This window comes from Phaethon aethereus (genome assembly GCF_964289735.1).
Source record: "Phaethon aethereus genome assembly, chromosome: 1".
NCBI classification, from domain to species: Eukaryota; Metazoa; Chordata; class Aves; order Phaethontiformes; family Phaethontidae; genus Phaethon; species Phaethon aethereus.
Genome location: NC_138575.1, coordinates 75,730,521 through 75,751,149, shown reverse-complemented (window position 1 = coordinate 75,751,149; position 20,629 = coordinate 75,730,521). Strand labels below are relative to the sequence as shown.

The 20,629-nt window shown below is 41.5% G+C and overlaps 1 protein-coding gene across 2 annotated transcripts; it reads right to left on the bottom strand.

The window, feature by feature from the left end:
- Positions 1-3,265: 3,265 nt before the first annotated feature.
- Positions 3,266-13,260, bottom strand: LDHB (lactate dehydrogenase B; the record flags this gene model as incomplete). Of its 2 annotated transcripts, XM_082014032.1 has the most annotated exons (7): positions 3,266-3,433; positions 4,186-4,309; positions 5,166-5,283; positions 6,564-6,737; positions 8,960-9,133; positions 9,623-9,740; positions 13,135-13,260. In XM_082014032.1, 7 exons carry the CDS (start codon positions 13,258-13,260, stop codon positions 3,266-3,268), a joined length of 1,002 nt encoding a protein of 333 aa, XP_081870158.1. The 2 variants fall into 2 exon arrangements, with proteins under 2 accessions (XP_081870158.1, XP_081870159.1); XM_082014033.1 differs by lacking the exon at positions 8,960-9,133.
- Between the last annotated feature and the right edge of the window lie 7,369 nt (positions 13,261-20,629).

Below are 20,629 nucleotides of genomic sequence, written 5' to 3'. Positions count from 1 at the left end.
TTATATTAAAAAAGCAACTGATTTAATACTGCATCTGAGCTCAGAACAAGCCCAGCTTTTTCCTGGACGATGGCTGATTTCCACTGACAGCACTGTTGTTTTACTAAGCTTGCAGACAGTTCCTATACAGACTGATAATAAAGCAAAGGATGCTACTCATTTATCTCAACTCTCTGGATGTGCAGGTGGAAAACTCAAGCTCTCCCTCCTTCATATACATTTCTTTGGAAAGCCACAATACAAATACAGCGGTAATAGCATACACCTGAGGCTGAGCATAACTCAGAGGACTGAGTTCCAGTCCTCTGGCACAACCATGCCAGTAGTATCCTTCCTGTCTCTGTTGTCTGTCAGTATCTGCTTGTCTTTTGGCTGACATTTGCAGGGTAGTCAGGCTGACTTTCTTGTTCTGTAGCCTGTATCTATATACCTGCAAGTGCAAGGGGGTTAAAATAACAGCTTAAAATAACATACAGCAGTTAAAATAACATTACTGGTCTTACCTCATGTGAGTCGAGCAAGTCATCCTCAGCATTTTCTGAAGTGGTCTGCTGTGCTGCTGCTTAGTGGCTGTACTACTCTTTCCAACAGCAGCACAATGTTTTCTGTTAGACCAAGGGGTGACAAAGGTACTTCTTGACACATAGGAAGTGGTTAAAAACCCGTATTGCCTTTCACGAGATAAAACAACAAAGTTCATGTACCAATGGGCTGTACAAACAAAGCATATACAAGATAAACATGAGTCTATTATGTTCAGAAAAAAACCCACAGACATATTTTAGAGATAAAGTACTATGGCAATATAGCTATTAAGGAATTTATATGGTTGATATAAGACTATATTATGGCTAGACTCCAAGTAACAGAAAGTGATAGGCTGGTGCTGTATAAGCATACATAGGGAAGCTATTCTACAGCCATGGAACTGCCATGAAGATACAAGACTGTGTGATAAAACGCCTAACAAAAAATAGCTACAGTGTAGTTAATGTACTTGCATAGGGCTTACAAACATCAGTGAATGCAAAAAATCTCAAGAGCCTATTAAAACCTTAAAATCCCCTAGCCCAATATACTAACTCCTATTTAATAATTTTGAACCAATCCCCCATAACACCCACAAGGCCACCTCATTGCTGTTTACATTTCTTAGAATTTTCCTTCATGCCATCATCTCCCCAAAAGTAGAAGTTGGTACAGTGAGGCTGCTGATGTGCTAAGAAAAGTGCTCATCATGCAAACCAGTGCTCTGTCCGCATTCCTTCAGTTCCCTGCTTTGTTTGTATCCACTCTTTTCTGTAACAGGCCACGCTTTTCTTGTAGTAGAAATTGTCATTACCTCTCTCCTTGCTTAATGTCTAGGCACAAAAGACTGTGGTTAAGTCTCATGATCACTAACAAAAAACCCTCCGTGGACTCAGAGGCGATTGAATGAATGGTTGACAGACACTAGGTGACAGCAGTTTCCCAGCTCAAGCACCAATTACCATATTCCTTTCAAGATGTCCCAACCCACTTTGGGTCTCAGTTTGCTGACCACAGAACAAGGTATAACCTTCTATGCTTTAATGGGCAAGGAATGCACACTGATGCAATCAGGGACAAAACCCAGTTTTATTGTAGCTGAGTGATCTTAAAAAAAAAAAAAAAGAGATTCACTATCAGAAGGCAAAAGGGCCCACTCCCTGCCATCCAAGACAACTGATGCCTTTTCACATGCATCAGTCTCAAGAACCCTGCAAGATAGTGTCCCACGACATTAGTTTGAATTATTCCAAATAGTGTAAGGAAAACCTTACACTAAACAAAACCAGGAATTGTGCAAGGTAGCCAGCTGTATGTGCTCAGGTGACAATTGCTAATGGATGTCTTGCAAACAGCAGCAGCTTATTCTATTTACCTCATGACAGCTGTCATTTTCTTCACAGAAACTTAAGCTGATCTATCCAGGTGTGGAAAGCCTGTAAAATCTCCACACTGAGTTAGAGAGAAAATTAGTCTCTGCTTTCATATCAGTGAAGAAGTCTGGCATTTAGCATGCAACTGAGAATAAAACATCTCCTAAGGTCTCAGTGGGATATGCTTTGTAAATAATGCTGTCACCAGCATCTCATGCATGATATTTCACTAACTACATGATAATTAGTAAATCACAGGATAGCAGTTAACTTGCAATATGACAAGACTTGCATGATCTTTTCTTTTAAAAGGAGCTACAATAATTAAGCTACTTGCTTGTGAAAATATTTTATCCACTACTCAAAACATTAAGGTCTTTAAATTGCTCCAACTTAGTCTCAGACCATTTGTTATGAAACAAGCCTTGCAGGCCCCTGAATTATGATACTAGATTTGATACTGTTTGTCCCCTGGACATTTAGATTGAACCTTTCTAGGCATGCCAAGCACATATTGGCTATTTTATGGTTAATATCTATTCCATAATTGTAAGTGGTTAAGAAATAAAACTTTAGGATTTTTTTTTAAATCTGTTTTCTCTCCTCAAGTAGATAAGCACTTACAAAATAATCATGCTGAAATTTAGAGATTAAAGGCCCAGTTTGACTTTTTCTATAAACAAGACTACCATAGGACTCTGGTCTAACTCAAAACAACCACACTGGATTTTGGTAATCAAATAGAAAATAATCTTGTTTGTTCTAAACATTATGAAAACTATGCAAAGAACTGAATCCAGAAGAGAAGGATCTATAGAAATCTTTCTAGGACAGTAGCATACAGAATCTTAATGTTGGCATATTTTTGGCAGGTGGCCCACAGGCAGATCCCCATTCAATTTCTTTTACCCATTAGGAAAAAAATAGGAAGTACTGTATCAGAAACAAGTCTGAGAATGAACTACACTTAGTCAGCATCTGGACTGAAACTAAATCATACAAAAAAGGCTTCCAGTAAAGTTGTATTAGTGAAATCCCACCACAGGTGACTACTACATTGTCTATAACTTTATAAGGACACATGTGTCTACACTTCCATGTAGTCTGTGGCAAACATCAAAGGAGAATCCTAGAGTAAGTAGATAATTGAAATACTGAAATTAAGTCACTAGGACAACAAAACATGCCTGAAAGTGACTTTATTTGTTCATAAGGTCTGCGTTACAGCAAGCATAAGTTTAGCTACTGTGGACAAAGCTCAGTCTGGAAGAGCATTAAATGTTAACCAGAGATGTATAGTGAGTAGAGCTGAATTTTGCACACTACATGCTCTTTTTGTATTGCTGGAACTTAACATTCATGAGTTAGAGATCTTTGAGATCTTTCTGGATGTTCCACAATGTATCTGCGCTCTTCTTCAGCTGAAGCACCTCATCATCCTTCAGCTTTTGGTTGATGACACTTGTCATTCCAGAGGCACTTAGGACAGCAGGAAGGCTCAAGAAGACATCATTCTCAATTCCATACATACCCTGCCACAAACAAAAGAGATCAGACATGAACCCATCACCCCTATCTGCTTTAAGCTTATATAGCAGGAAGCCTTATGAAAGCAGAGCTCAAGGTTATAATTTTGCAACCTGCAAAAAATTCAGTCACAATGTATTTGAGAAAATAAAAGTTAGAGCTGTTTTAGACGAAGTGATTTGCAACACTGAGATAACCGATTTCAGAAACCCCACCTCCAAACCTCTCATTTATATACAGCAAGTAGCTGACAATTCAAAGACATAGGATTAGGGCAGGTCTTTTTTCCTGCTATAGAGAGAGCAGTAAGTTCAGTCTGCTCAGAGTCCTTGCTGCACCAGAGGTTATACAGCTGGTACAGACTAGATGCAGCCAGTTACATCAGCTATAAAAGGAGACAGCTCTCTTCGCTAGTACCTTTGCTAGACAATGGTTCATGGAATCACAGCTGGGCCTCCATGAAGTTTACCATTTTCACACTGAAACTTCCTTTTAATGAATTTATGTCACACACAGTAAACTTTACACAAGGGTAGTACAACACTGGGTAGAGTACAGAGACTTGATTTGAGCTCCATAATTCTGAGGGTAAGCTAAGAGGTCAGACTAGAAAAAATTGCAATAGTAAGATCCCATTTTAAATTTAAATTAGTATTTTACAAAGTTTCCTTTGTTTGGCACCTTGCTAATTAAGACTATTTAGCTTTTTCATTAGAACAAAATGAACCAGAGCATCCAATTAGCCACCACTTCTTACCTTTACCAGTGTTGAGACTGAATGAACTCGGTACAAGTTCTTCAGCATAGTCTCACAGAGTTCAGCAACACTAAGGCCAATAGCCCAGTTCGTGTATCCCTTAAGTCTGATTACCTCATAGGCACTAAGGAAACATAGAAATGCAGTTGCATTAAAATGTCTTCAAAACACTGTGTGAATGCCAAGTCTTAAGAGAGTGAATGTTTCCCATTTAAAAGTCTGAAACTCCTGTGACATTGTAAGCTATGAAATTAAAACATCAGAGTTGCATATTGCAGCATTAGAGGATAAAGTATAAAGTCTACCTTATCCCATATGTATAAAGAAGTCCTGTTGTTCTCACAGGAACAGCTGAAAACAAAAATAGCTTCCATCTATGAAGAGCTTTTAGGGGCTGTTTTTCTACTTAACACCTACAACTGAACAAGTTCTCTACTCAAGTCAGGGCACAATCATTTGTAATATGTCAACATTTAGAGTCAAAGCCATGCACTACCTACACACACATCCTAATTTAACAAATATCTGCATACACTTTATATCAGTTATTTCAAATGACAGAATGATTTAGCAACATGTATCCTTATACCTCTAGACAAATTTCCCTTAATAAACAAATTTTCCCAAATCAACTCCAATGCTCTGCTCACAGAAACACACTACCTTTTCTTAGAGTCCTGTGCCCTTTGAACAAAGTTAACCATTTAAGAAGCTATTTGTGAGAAAACAAGCACACAGAGCTCTAAGCACTGCAGTACTAAAGTGGGTATGTTATGCAACGGCTTGTCTCACTGCAGGGTAATAAAGCTTACCAACTGAAATCCTGCATTTCTGTGTTTAAACCCGTAGTTCCACTTACTTGTGCAACACTAAATAAAAGGGCATGAAAGCTGCAGCAGAATGAAGAGGCAGTGAGAAGGAGGCAGTGTGCAGACTACCTATTTTAGCATCACATATCCACCTTATTCCTCAAATTGTACCTTTCAACCACTTGCTTGTGGACCTCCTTCCAGTTCTCACCATCTTTGTCAGTCCCCATGGCAGGGTTCAGCTCCTGGAGAGAGACGCCTGCCACATTAACTCCGCTCCAAACAGCCACTGTAAGAGCGAGGACAGAAGTTTCAATAGCGCTGACTCGCCCTCCACTTTCCCCAAGGTAACTGGAAACAAAGTAGTAGTAGCCAGAACCACAATAATGTTCGAGGCAGATTTTAAGTTTCCATTAAACTACAGTTAATTCTGAGAACTCTGGGGGTCAAATATGAGACTACTTTAGTACTGACATTTTAACAAGTCCATCGCAACACATGAACAGAACTTTCAGTCCTTGGAAGGTTTGGGAAAAGCTACTTTTGAAGTCACAAACCTCAAATTCTAGCAAAAAGGAACATCTGAGCTGTTCCACCTTTTAAAACTAAGTTTACCCCAAAATTGCAGAAAGTACATGTTTGCTGTCCTACTAATCAGTATTAGTGTTACCTTTCAAGAATTACTCTTATTTCCCTGAATGACAAGATAGCAATATGCAAACTTAAAATAGAGAGGAATTTGCACATTTCTATTCTTATTGGAATCTTACAGGCACACTCATTCTCTCTTCCTGTGAGGTAACTGGGAATTCTTAGTTACTTCAAAGCAAAAGCAGCTGTAACACTGAAGCAAGATGAGCTCTGTGTATGCTCAGCCAAGCTCTGCTTTCATTACAGTGTAGGGCTGGCTTCAGTAAATACTGTTGTTGATCAGACACTGTACTTTGATCAAGTGCAATTGCGACATTGAAGAAGTGGCTCCCTTAGAAATACACAGCACTAGAATATAAAGCAGTACCAATCTACATAGATGTTCTGCTGCATCATTTTAGACTTGAAATACGTCAACTACAACAAATAAGCTTCTTTGATTCCCTGTGGTTTTAAGACCATCTTCTCTTAAATAGCATGGAGAAAAAGTCACAAAATGAGGTAAAACATAGTTTTGGTAGCCTGAATCTGGATTGCTAGCTTTTTCTACTACTTGTAACAAACTCTGCCTTTGACCTAACAAGGGCTAATACTGCTTTCAGAGGAGCACTGTGCTACAGGCTATGTTATGATACTCCAAAAACTGAGGATAAAGAGAAGTAATAAGCTGTAGACTTTAAGACACAACTTTAGCTAATAAAATTGGCCTTTTAAGTTCAGGGTTTAAACATGCAGCCACAATCACTTATTAAAAAAAATGTAGCCAGGTTTCCTGGACTTGTCTCATTAAAAATACAGCAAAGTGCTAGCTACTTGAGCTGAGCTGCATCTGTTCTTTCAGAATTTTGTAACACCCCTTAGGCTTCAACCTCTAACATTGTATTGCTTATTCCCAAAGAGGTCACAACTGCTCCTTACCACTAGAATCACCATGTTCTCCCAAGATCCAGCCATGGCAGCTGGTTGGGTGGATTCCGAGTCTCTCAGCCATCAGATAGCGAAATCTAGCTGTGTCTAGATTGCAGCCACTTCCAATCACACGGTGTTTTGGCAGGCCACTCAGCTTCCATGTGACATAGGTTAATATATCCACTGAAAAGACAGACATGCACAGTAAATGGAACCATTTACATACACCAAGAATGCTCCAACATTACTCCAAGTAATAGGAAAATCAGGATAACTCAAAACACAGTTATGCTCATTGGTCAAAGTATTTTAGGTCTGACTATCTGGGGGGGTTAAAATGAATGTTCTGCTTGAAATTTAGGACCCATCAAGCTACTGTTCAAAGAAAATTGAGGGAGGTCTCTGGAGATTAGTATTCTACTAGCTAAAGTTGAGGCACTTTTTTGTCACAGCTAAACCCCTAGTGCATCCAGAACTGGGACTAAACTCCTGGGGCTAAAACAAGCCATTTCCTAAAGTGATGTTACCTTCTACTTCATAACAATAAGAGGTTTAAGCAATTTACAATTTTGTAAACATGTTTGAGATTTATATATTCTATTTCTAGCTGGTAACTACTTCAGTTTAATTTCTTGAACAGATTCATGCATTAAGCAGTTTCTGCACTGATTACCTCTGTAGCATGAAAAGCTGGGTAAGCAATTCACCTTAGCTGCATGTGGCTCTAAATACATTTTTAGGGAAAAACAAACCTAAGATGGGGCAGACAGAGGGGCATGCGAGCAGAAGGAAAAACCTCTAATCCACAGCTCAAAGCAACAGACTTGCAATAATTAATTATTTCTATTAATAATAAACAGGCTGCAATAATTATGGCTCCAAAACTCTCAAAAGCCAGCCAGTTCTCAGGAGGGAATATATTTGTGTATATAGATCTGAAACACATCATTTGGTCTGCTCAGGTACCAAAAGCACGCCGTCTCAGTCCAGTTCACACCTTGCTATTGCAGGTGGCATGCTCACCAGGCACAGCCTCCCTACAGCTTCAGTTGGGGCAGTTCCTGCCAGGATCACAGTAGTCTGTACCAAACTACAGAGCACCGCCCTGTCAAACAGCTACCATCGCTCCGGACAGTCCGGCTTTCAAGTCAGGTGCTGAGACATGCATCTGGACTTTGAGCTCTGCTTTGTAATCTATCATTTGCCTACAGTAGGCCTTTCCACGGGACAGGCTGTGGACAGTGCTATCTGAGCTAGAGCCCAGACAGATCCGGGAAAGTTAAACAGGGAAGGATATCAAGGTCACACACCAACACACATGCAGTGGGCACCCCTGAAGTCCCTTCTAAAGGGCTCACAGTAACTTCTACTATGTAAAACTAGTGGACAAAGCTCTACACATTGAGAAAACAAAGCACAATAAAAATAATTCTGAAAAGCAACATGCAATTCTCCTCCTGCAGCTGCTCTACTGGAGAGAAGTTTATAGTTTGAATTGAGCCTTGCTAGAACAAGAACAATTTGATCTTCGATTCAGTTCAACTTTTAGATAAGTGTTTGAAATTGCCATAAGTTATTTTACTTGCACAGCAGCCACTTGCTCAGTACACCAGTATTCAGTAGTACTAATTGTACACCAGCCAATTACTCAACCACCAGCTGAGTTGCTAGCTTTACATGCACTGTGTTGACTCTGCCAAGTTATCTTTAAAAGCAGTGTCAATTCATTGCCAGGGTTCTGTGGTAATGGCTTCACTCAGATGTTGAATCAAGCAAAGGTAGCCCTACAGAGACACCCTACATAGCATATCGGAATGTTTACAGTCAGTTTTAGACATCCAAATAACCAATCTGTCCCAGTGCAATGAGATGTTTGCAAGTGAGCACACAAATACATGTAATCAGTTATAACTAAGTCTTTTCTAATCTAACTGAACCATGTAGTACAGCTAGCCTTTCCCCCCACCACAAGCTTCAGCATGCAAATTCCTGAAAAAGATTCCCTGAAAATAGAGCCAAGACTATAGGGCTAGTTCTTCATCCTGAAAAAGAGCCATATATTCGGACGAAAGTTATGATTACAAACAATTTAAAAGCAAAATGGATGTCTGTTGGAGATAACAATTTTCAACTACCTACTGCTTAAGCCAAAGTATGTAAAGAACTGACATTTTTACCATGAGGCATGCTTTTGAAATATAGACACCATAGGAAGTTTGAATAAAGAGAGTATCAGAAAGTACAGAATATTTGTTTGTATTCTGCTGTTAGCAAGTACATGGCAGATGTCCACACAAAGCCATTAATTTTCAACATTCAATTTGTATTTGAGAAGACTGATAAACCAGAACACTAGTTCTCCAACAAATAGAATTTGTAAGCGTGCTAGGAAAAGATTGCCTTACCTGGGTTGGAAACCACAAGGATGGTACAGTTGGGGCTGTATTTGATGATCTGAGGAATGATAAATTTGAAGACATTCACATTCCTCTGAACTAGGTTGAGACGACTCTCCCCCTCTTGCTGACGAACTCCTGCAGTTACTACCACAATCTTAGAGTTGGCTGTGACAGCATAGTCTACAATAGAGCATGGAAGAGAAGATATAGAATGTGTTAGACTTATCACTAATTTCAACAGTACTGTGTTCATACAGGTATTATGGGTATCTTCTCCACTGTGCATACATTCAAAAACCATGAGACATCAATACTAAGGCCAGTGCCGTTTCTTAACATTGTCCTGATATATCAGTATGTGGGTCTTGAGAGTACATTCCACCCCTCTGAACCTCATTTCCACTACCCAAACAACAATATTTCTTCTACAGCGAAGTGGTACTACAGTTCAATTAAAATCAATTTTACTCAACAAGCCACAGAGATGTAAAAGAAAGCCCAGATTAAGAGCCACTCCCATTGTTATGGTGTTCATCTGAACTCTCACTGTAGTTCATATACTTTACCTTTTCAATACCAAATCCTTAAGAGTTCTTTAGGATTACACAACTAATGCTCCAGTATGAAGTAAATTCACAGAACATCAGTATTAAAGAAACTGAAGTTCACCTTTGTCTGCCACAATCTTGTGAGTGCGAAGGAATAAGCTCCCATGCTGTAGATCCATCATTTCTCCTTTTAGTTTGTCTTCCAAAACATCAACCAGAGCAAGCTCATCACAAAGATCCTGAAAACAGTAAGTTTGAAGGAGTCAATGAAGCAGTTCACTTGCATTTTGAAGTCACCCCTGAGTTGACCTATATTACATTTTAAAGTAACAAGTACACATCTGAAAGCATCTCTTCTCAAAAGGTAAACCAGTAGGACAGAACTATCTCAGTGTTCCAACGCATCTTACAGTAACAAAGTCAGAGGCTATTACAGCACAAGCTCATAAAACCCAGACTTTCCAAAAAAGGTGTGTGGGGACTTTGAGCACACAGCTAACCCTTCATTAGCCAAGCACTTCATGATTTAGTTATCTTAGGAAAAAAGCTGCATCTTTCAGAACTGTAACAAACCCTCTAAATCTATCCAGCAAATAGGCCTATTTTAAATATTTAAATACCTAATAGAACACACCACATAATTATCAAATAAGTATTCTTTTATAACATTCCTTCAACCAATTCATTTTATGAAAATATAGGATGGGAACTTATCTAATCATTTTATTTTCCTCAATACTAAAAACAGTATCAAGAGAAAACAGATTCTTTACCTAATTTTTTTTCTACTAGAGCTACTACATTACATTTACTTTGCAGAACAGATTTAGCCATGTATTCTTGTTGTCCAGCCAGGTTAAGTTGGGAGATAATGTCATATAGTCTCAGAACAGGGAAACAATGAAATATAGGGGTAGAAGAAAAAGGCATAATGCTCTAATGTAAATTTTTACTGCCTTTTGACAGTGTTTACCACCCTTGTAAATTCAACTATACTTAAAGGCTTATCATTCAGTAAATTATACTGAGATTCAAACTACTTATTCTAGGTATCTACACCCCATTTGAAAGCAGATAAGCCATTTTTATGCTATTGAAAATACTACTGCAAGCAAGCTTCTTTGTCTACTTTTATATATTAATTCACATGGAAATATTAATAATGAGCATCAACTAGACTACTTTAAACATGCAACAATATGCACTATTTTTCCTGAGGAAAAATATTTAACAGCAAGTATATTTAAGTTTATTTCATACTTTAAAATAGAGTTTATTGCTTTTCTGCATTGCTTCCTTTCACAGCTGATTTGATTTTTGAACCACTGAAGGAAAACCATAAGAATCTGTATCTGCACACGCTCTGTTTTCAAACTAGTCTCAAGATAAAATTGAAGTCTCAGTTTTTTAAACATTATGGAAAAGTATCCTTAACTGAAGTCACTGGTGTTAAACTAAGAAGCTAGTGGAATTGGAATTTGAAAAAGAATGTGTGCACATGTGCAGTTATGGATAGATTTATACATGCACAATCTGACAATTATGGGGCTTTCAGTCTAGACCTTGCAACTAATACTCAGACTCAAGCAGGTTCAAGGAGCCAGTTCTCACTGGAACACCAGAGCACCTGGAATAGCTCCAACAACCAATTTCATCAATTTGCATAAGTGTTGCCTAGAGAAGAATTCAGCTCACCATTGGTACACACAGGAATGAAGTCTGCACAATCACCAAATGCAGCTTAAAATATTCTCATTGAAAACAGCTGACTTGTGACTGTGGAGATGTTTCCATTTCTAAAACAGTACAGCAACATCAGTGACTTGTCTCAGAGGGAGCTAAAGATAAACTAACATGGAAGTTCTAGTGTCATTCAAGTTTATGTATTGAATACTACACCAGTAAACTGAAATTAGTATTATCACACTGTTTAATTTTATAAAATTCAAAGCCATCTGAAACTCAACTGCATCTACATATTAAAGTATAGGAAATTAAGTACAAAATTTTACACCACATTTAACAAAAAACATCTTGGGGAGCCAACCATCTTGCATAAGTCAAAGCCACCTCTAATTCAGTGATGAGAATCAGATGGTTTTGTTATAAAAATGTTTTATACTGCAGCTTATACTTGTGAGAGTGTAAAAGACAGCAGAAGTCTGGTTGAAATTAACTCCATGCCATAATCCAAGCTTGAAAAATTTAAAACCAGTTTTTACTCTGGGTTTGGTCCATACAGGTAGTAAATATAGTAAATAATCATTAATAGTAAAACTTTATACCTAGATTTCTGAAAGCACAATTTGATCCTGCTTAGAGAAGCATGTTAAACACAGATGAATGCTGGATTGTAGTGAGGTTTGTGGTAACTTCACCTAGCTGCCTCACTGCCAACCTTACAGGTTACAGTACTCCTTCAAAAACAAGTAAGTTCAGACCACAAGAGGCAAATATTTACTTAAAAAAAATAGAAATATAAAGACCCACAATGAAGTGCCATTGTTTCTCCATTAAATTTCTCCTTTAGTTACACAGTTTTAAAAACTATTTGGTACTTTCACATCAGTACTTAGTTTCACAGTGGCCTCTTATTCTCAGGTTTTTCTTGCTCACAAGGTTCATGAATATCAGAAAATGAAAACTCTTAAAATTTTTTTTAATGCTTAAAACCCAGTACTTTAAAACATGCATCCTCAAGGTAATAGGTAGAAGGATCATCTCCAAATAAAATGCAGCCAGTTTAGTAGTACATGCAAGATTTTTGATCTCACTGTGAGCTACCTGATTTAAGATCTGTCCCTACAAGTGGCTAGGGCATATCTGTTTATGTCTTATCTGCAGCTCCCATTTGTCTTTTCAAAAAGAGAGAGGAAACAAATTTAACTCGGTCACAATATTCTCCAAAAACAAAGTACAAGAGATCCTTATTGCATAATAAGCCTTTGCTTTGCTCAGACTGCAACATGAGATTTGCCAAAAAACACACCCCAGAAACGAGTAACAGGAAAAGTCAAAATAACCTGTAAGTCTAGCCTGCTATTTTTAGTTTTCCAAAAACTAGTTAAAAACCTCTCTGGAAACAATGAAGTCATACAACCAAGCCGTAACGGTTTAAGTGAAATAAAGAAGCCTACTGAAGGGGATAGGAGTATTTTCAGCTATTACTGCACATATGCATGAAGAGTAAAAGGCAAACACGCATAGTTCCGATTCCTATCCCATATTTCACACGGATTTCTGCTCTGCCTGCATTCCTTGCCCAGCAGAGCTCTCCCACCGAGCAAACTCTAGCTTTGTTTTGAAAAAATAAGACAATTAAAAAGCAAAAGAAAAGTTCAGCAGGGGCTTCGGAGCCGTTGCTCGGTACATTTTCCCAGCAGCCTGCAAAATAACTCTGCCCAATGAGCAATTTATTGCTCAGCACAGATGGGAAAGTGAGAGAACAAGGAGAAACCGAATTGGGAGGTCAGCCTTGCATGAAGGGTGTAGGTCACTGCTTGCTTACACAAACCGCAAGTGATTCATTCCTCTACTAACCTACCGAATTCCCCACCATTTGCTAAGACAAAGAGGCGATGCAGAACATTACGGCAGCGGGAACTTGAACACCACGTTGTCCTTGAGCCGTACCTTTCCAAGGATGCTGATAGCACAGGCCATCCCAACCTGTCCAACCCCCACAACAGTTATCTTGTTGTTCGGGACCGTACTTCCCGCAGCAACAGGGGTCATCAGCTTCTCCTTGAGAGTAGCCATGGCGTCCTGCAAGGAGAGACAATAAAGACTTGGTTCGAAGCAAGCCAGCGGGAAGCGAAACGCACGCTCTGAACTGAAGAGGTCATCTGCCGCAGCTGGAACCTTGCCGATGGGAGCGCGGCGAGTCGCTGCCGACGGCGGTTTTACGTAAGGCAGCACACGGGCACGCTGCCCTTGCTCGCAGGGCTCCTTCCACCCCGCGAGTTACCAGCCCACCCACAGGGCTCTGGCTACCAACCCCCCCCCCCCATTCGCTGGTGCCCAGCGAGGGGCTGAAGGGAGGCAGAGGCTATTTTGGCAGCACGTAACAGAATATCCTTCCGTCGGCAGCTTCCAGAGCCTCCCCGCAGGAGGCAGAAACACGTCCCGCGTTAATGGCGCTACGGCACTCGCCTCTCTTCGAAACGCTCATGAGGGCTCCGGACTGGGGAGCTGGTAACAAAGCCGCCAGCCGCTCCGGGAGCAGCAAGCTCGCTGGGAGTTCCCCGGCGCGTTTCCATTCGGCCCCGAGGCTCCTTTCGCTGAACCCACCGAACCCTGCGCGGGGAATCCCACCTCCCCAGGTCGGGAGACCCCCCCCACCCCCGCCGGCCACAGACCAGCGAGGGACCGGGGCCGGCACACGAAGTGACCCAGCGGGTCTCTGCGCAAGGCCGGTGGCCGAGCCAGGAGCCGCCATCCCACTCAAACCCTCGGGGGCCACAGCCTGGCTCCGGCCACTGCATCCTACCGGTGCTGGGACCGGCCGCCAACTCCCCCCGGACACCATCCGGCCACCACGCCGGGATGCTCGGCCCCGGGGGAAGGCACCCGGTCCCGGCGGGACCGAGCCGCCCGGGAGAAGGGTGGGCTGGGCGACCCTCCAGCATCCCTCATCCCGGAGAGGGGACCCCGCCAAACTCCGCTCTCCGCGTACCCACCACCAAGGCTCAGAGCGGCGAGGGCAGCAGGACTGTGCAGCGTGGGGCTCGGGCAATGAGGGCTCCGCAGCGGAAGGGGCGGGCCCCGCACGCAGGGCCGCCCCGGCCCCTGCCGCCACCGCCGCGCCCTCCTGGGCGTTCCCCGGCGCCGCGGAGGAGGTGGTGGCCGCCGTGCTCAATCCTCGCCAAGGACGGAGGCTCAAGGGTGCCGCCGCCCCGCCCCGGCTCCTGCCGGTCCCCCCTTCCCCCCTGCGGGGATGGAATCCCGACGGGACAATGGCGGGCCTGGAGTCACACACGCTTTGGCGGGAACGAGGAACGTAACCTGATGCGGTGTCACAACCGTCGGCTCCAGCCCTGTCCATGTCACGCTCTCTCTGTGTCGCCATATCCCAGTGGAGCATCGATCGCTTTAAAACTGTGCTACGTAGGACCTGTGGAATGAGCCCTTGGAGTGTGAAAGGCGTTTTGTGCCTTGTTAAATTAGTAAGCACATCCATCACAGTAAAAATCAAGATAGGACACGCCTTTCCTCTGACCTGTGGAACAGATAAACTGAAAATTTGGGTATATGATTTGCCACTATTGCTGAGCGGGGAAGGAAGTGATTTGTTGAAATCCCTGCAGGACCAACACCTGCGAAATAGGAAAGAATAGCGAAGAATATTTTCTCTTAATGCAGTAATGTTACTTCTTTCTAGCTCTAACGGAAGAAAGTAGAGGGAAAACACTGAATTGTACACATTTAGTTTCACTAGGGAAAAAAAGAAAGCTTTAGGTTCCTCATCACACGTGATTAAGTCTCTCTTACAAGAGGGAAAACAGAACAGTAGATCCCAGAGTGCTCCCAAATAAGTCACTGGGTTAAAAGTGACTAGGCAGAGAGCCTAACCCTTCCTGTCTAAGCCTATGGTTACCCTGTTTTCTGTTGTTGTGGCCAGTCTAAGGTTTTATTGATTTTTTTTTTTTTTCCCCCCCCAGATATTTTGCCAGGTTAGTAATAACTGGATTAATTCCCTCTGGCTCATCAAGCAGCCAAACAAATGCTGGTGCCAGCACGAGAGAGGTGGCAAGCACAAGTGGTGAGGAAAGGGTAAAACCTGCTTTTCTGGGCAGCAGTACGGATTCATGCTGGCTTTAAATGACTATCTAACCTTGACCTACTTTGCTTCTTTATGTTGTTTGACATTGCAAAGCGTCCCCTGGAGGGAAAGGAATGAGTTAAGCCATCCAGATGGCACTTCAGGTAGTGACTTGCTATAAGCAAATAAATTCAAGACTTTGGTAACTACAGCTGAAATGGGAGCTGGAGGTAAAAATTACACAAAGAAATGTAAGGGTAAGAAAGTCTATCCTGTATAATGAAAACGGGAATACACACAGCTGACCTTTAAGAAAATAAGGGGGAGGGGAAGAAAAAAGGTACAGGAGAAGTTAAGGAAGGATCAGAGCAAAGTATTTTAATTCCTGAACAAGAACCAAGGGGCTGTGCTTGTCCTGCCAGCGCCTGTTGTGAGGAACGTTTGTCACTACATTATGTCTTCTTTGGACAAGATCCTTCTCTCTCTTTATGAGCATTCAACAATCAGTTATCACAGTAACATTTATAATTAAATGGAAAGCAAGATGCCACTTAAAGCTTTTAAAGGCAGACTGCGCCATGTACCACATCTTACAACAGCTCTCCTAGGCCCTCCTTTAGATCAGGCTTCATTTTGCTGTGCGAAAGCACAGGGTATTTAATCCCCTCCCTGAAGTGCTTGTGATCTAAATAGACAAGGCAGGTGCAGGACGACAGAAGAAGGAAGATTATTCCTTCTCCCTGCTCTTAGTTATTTACTTATTTATTTTTCCAGACGATGGAGATTTGAGGCACAGAGAGGTGAAAAGATCTCCCCAAGGTCACATGGGAAGTCTCCTGGTGACAGGTCACAGTTTCAAAGTTCAACTCTCATTCGACAACGTTGGCATTTTTGATGAAGCACAGTTTTCCAGAAAAAACAAACCCTAGTGTTAAGGGACACAGTCTAAATAAATTTGCCTGGTAAACTTCATACAATTGCAACATTTTTTTGTGTGTACATTTTAATCACATTTAACTTTTGGTTTGTATATAAAGTCTGTAATTAGATAAGTTTGAGATACTGCGCTACTTGCATCTGTCCCATCATCTTCCCAAAACACGATAGGATTTCCCTGCTGTTTCTTTTTTTCAAAATTGCAATTGAACCTAAGTAGAAAAGGAGATCTCACTTGAAAAACTCTATTAATGGAACCCCTTCCCACAGCAAAATGTTGATGGTCTGATGGCCATGGGCTGATGATGGTTGTACTCCTAATGTAGTAAACACCATGAAGATTATAACCTCAGAAGGGAAGGAGCCCGTTACACCACAAGAACATGGGGTGTAGGCCTGGTGGCAGAAGAACATAAGGTAAAAGGTAAAAGATAAATGACAGAAAATTTTCTGTCACTGTGTTATACCTGGTAGATCAGGTCATCAGTCTTCAGGATGGATATGCTTATTATTTCACATGTCTGTAATGGAGAAAAAAGAATTAGTTGTCCAGTTTTACAAAATACAGAGAGCTGAATTAATCTGCTGGAAATTGAGAAGTGCTGATGCACACACAGTTCTTGCAGATGCTGAGTTAAAATTCTGGTCCACCTATGTTTTAATTCTGTGCTTCTTCATCTGGAATTTCCATTCAAAGGGAAAATATGTCACACAATGAAGCAAAATTATCTTGGAGTAGCAGTTCTGCAGGCTTCTTTTACCCCAGTTTGATTTGAAGGAATGATTCCTTATTTTTGTCATTGGGCCTAGTTTCTGTTTAATTTTTGCTTAAAGATTATACAGCGTTACACAGCTAAGACATTCATAATAGCTAAGTGCTTTATAATGTAACTAACAAAAAAAGGCCCAAATGTACATCGCATGCAAGTGTGCACAAGTTTGCACAGTGATCATCCGCAATTGAAGTGCCTAGTGCTGGTGGAAGAGGAACCTTTTCCTCTTTAAAGGAAACTTTCTTATTAACTCATCGTAATAGCCCACGTTTTCAAAATAATCTGGATTTACTCTCTATTTTGGGGCACTTGTGTGAGTAGGTACCCGCTATACCTCCAACCGCCTGCACAGGCATGCAGGAGCTGAGCAAGAAAGCCTATCTGGGAGCCATGGCAAGTGAACAAATAGCACTGCTTCCTGCGAACTTGCACTGTGGTGGAGCTAGGTCTGTGTTTCAGTGTTTGGCACCATGGTGAAATGTGATGACCTCATTTAATGAATTTCTTTGATGTCAGAGGAAACAAATGGTTGTAAAATTTTGCAGTTAGAAAAGTAATAGCACTCAGTTTGCAACAGCTAAACTGCATTGATAGCTCTGGCTCATTAAAAAGTTCTCATAAAAAAGAGAAAACACAGCTGCTAAATAAAGTGATAAGACAGAAATGGGGCAATGCAGTACTTATACGATATACACATCTGGCTCTGGCGGAGGACCTGGCTCGGGAAGGACCTTCCCTCCCTCCCGTGCCCTCTTCATATCCTTGCACTATGGTTCCCTCTTCTCCCTGCTGTGCCTGCGTAACTCTTGGGAAGGCCTCGTAGGATCTCTGTCATCATCTTGGTAAATATAAAGAAAAAGAAAAAAGGAAATTTTAGGTTCTTAGGAAAGGTTCTTAGGATTCTTTAGGAAAGAATCCTAAACCATTTTTGTCAAAGATCCTTTCTAATTTCATCTTTAAATTATCAAAGAGATATATTGAAACATTTCCGACTCTGTTACAATCCATTTCGTACACTGTCCATGAATAAATGATGTCTGTCTTCCACAAGGACCATGCAGCCGATGCCTTCCAACTGCAAGCATATAGAATTTGAAGTTTGTATGGCATATGGACAGTGATTTTTCCCAGTAGATTAATTTCCATAGGAGGATTCCTTTTCTCTGACTGGGTTCAGCAACTGTTCAGCAAATTTAGTGGTCCTGAGATTTTTGTGTATGGATTTTGTTCATTGTATGTCTGAAGGAGTGAACCTTTGTCAACCTAACACCTCTCCAGTCATGAGTGCAAGGCCATGTTTATGCTGAAGAGTTTTTTACATTAGTGCAATCACCCCCTGTAATAACATATTGTAACATATCTGCCTGAAGAGAGACGTATGCCACCATGATTTATCTTGGTACAAAGATTTTTATAGTAATGCTGTATAGTATAATGTATTGTATTACGGTAGTACTTGCATTTCATGTTATAGCAAGACAGACAAACAAATAATAAAAATATTATTGTATTACTAAAATATTTTTAGTAGTGCTTCACGTAGAAACACATAATCTCTCTACTGACTTCTGAATTAGTTCTACAATTGCAGGACTTATTACCACGTTAACAGTTGATTCCAGCTTTCCTTGCATGCATGTTGCACTTGGAAAAAGCATTATATTATTTGAATCCCCCACGTCTGGACATTGCTTACATTGAATTTTGCTGAAGAACAGATTCATCTCTCCCACTCCCTTTCACCTAGGCATTCACTTACATGATCCCACATTTACCGTGTTAAAAATTATCATAATTCTGAAGACAGACCGAACGCATTTTTGCCTGTTTTACAGAAACACACTTCTGCCCGTACTCTCTAGTACAGTCACAGGCTTCCAGCCACTGCCTTTGAAGCAGATTGCTGATGTTAAGGGTCAAGGTTGATCGACTGCTCTCCTTTTTGGGAAGTGACCATTGATATCTTAACTAACCTTTGCCATATTGCACTCTGGACCCATACTGCTCTGCAGTTCACAGAGCAAGCTTTGTGTGTGGAAAATACTGTGAATACAGCTGAGCTTCCAGAGAGCATTATTTAACACGTTTCCCAGTACTGAGGAATGTTTGGCTCCATCACTGCAGCCAAGTCTAAGGAAGGACACACCACACTGAACTCACTGGGGACTCGTGGTGGTAGAGATTTGTTGATGGAAGTTGGCAGAAGGCAATTAGGCGATGTGGGGGAGCATCCTACCCTTAACTGTGTTGGGTTTATGGGGAGGGGGCAGATACAACGCGTCAGTGTGTATCTGAATGCTGGGGAGACTCCTGAGGTCTCCTCAGTCACAGCTTGTCTCATCTGACCAATCTATGTCCTGAGAGGTGGTAAGTGGCAGCAACACAGGGGTTGCTCCTTGGAGAAGGCATGGTAGCCTAGCACTCTGTCAGCCTGGGGGGACTTAATCATGAAGATGTTCAAGTATCTATGCCAGGTTGATCTCATTGAAACATTTTCTGTAATGTATGTATTTCAAACTAGGGACTTTTCAAAATGTGAAAATAAAACTTGTTTTAAGAAGAAAGGCTGTGCTGTGAGTCCCAAGTACCCCTTGACTCTGCTCATCTGTTCATGTCGTTTTGCAGGGGGAAAATATTCATTACTGAAAGTGAGGACAGATGCTTGTCCCACACTAAGCGAATGGGGTTACATTTTCCTATAGTGGTCCTAGAGGGTGGTACACAAAGATCAGGTAAGACATCCATGGATGTATTTTGAATCTTCTCCTTCAAACTGCAAAACATAACCCAGTTATACAACCAACCAAGCTTCCACTTTGGTTTGTAATGCTGTAGGCAAAGTGAGCCATGAGCTTTAGGACAACTGTAACAAATATCTTTGATTTGGATTTAACAGGTACCCGCTTATAATGTCTATGATTCTTTTCAACTATTGTGAGGAACTGTTGTTTCCTTTAGGACACACCATTACAATATACGGAAAGAAGAGCCAGTGAAATGCTTCATGGCTGGAATTTGGTAATTTGACGTGAAGGATTTCAATGGAATCTCATTGTTCCAAAGCTGGGTCAAACCAGCAGAGGTCAGAAGACGTTGCTTGCTGACTGTCTGGCTAAGTGCCATTATTTTGGATATTGATATCCCTCTCTTCTAAGCAAAGAAGCCAAAACATAGAAACTGTGCCTCAGTTCTGCAAGTCAGCCCCAAAGCAAATTTAAGATGTAGGAGGAAAAGCTCATGTCCTCATTGCTCAGGCCACCTCCTCCAGGCACCCCTCACCCACCACAGACACCCACTGCTGTCTGCACGTAACGCAGATGCCCAGCTTTGACCTTCTGAGATGCCTGCTGAAGAGAGGACTTGAACCCCTCCTATTATGGCGAGTGAATAAACGGAGCCTTCGGCGGGGAGGTTATTCCCAAATGCTAGTTCTTGCCTGGGAAGCTGTTTTCAGCTCCCCGCCCCCAGTCAGCAGAAACTCTCCTCCAGAAGCGATTTAAGGCATGGTATGAGATGCTGGCTTCAGAAGCTAAGCCAGCTTCAGATGTGTTTGCCCCATGTTGGCAGTGTCCAGTCTTGCACCACTGTTTGCTGCCGTCTTATCTGTATCGCCGCGATTGCATCGGGGACTGGCTCGAAAGCAAATCCCTTTTTTCAG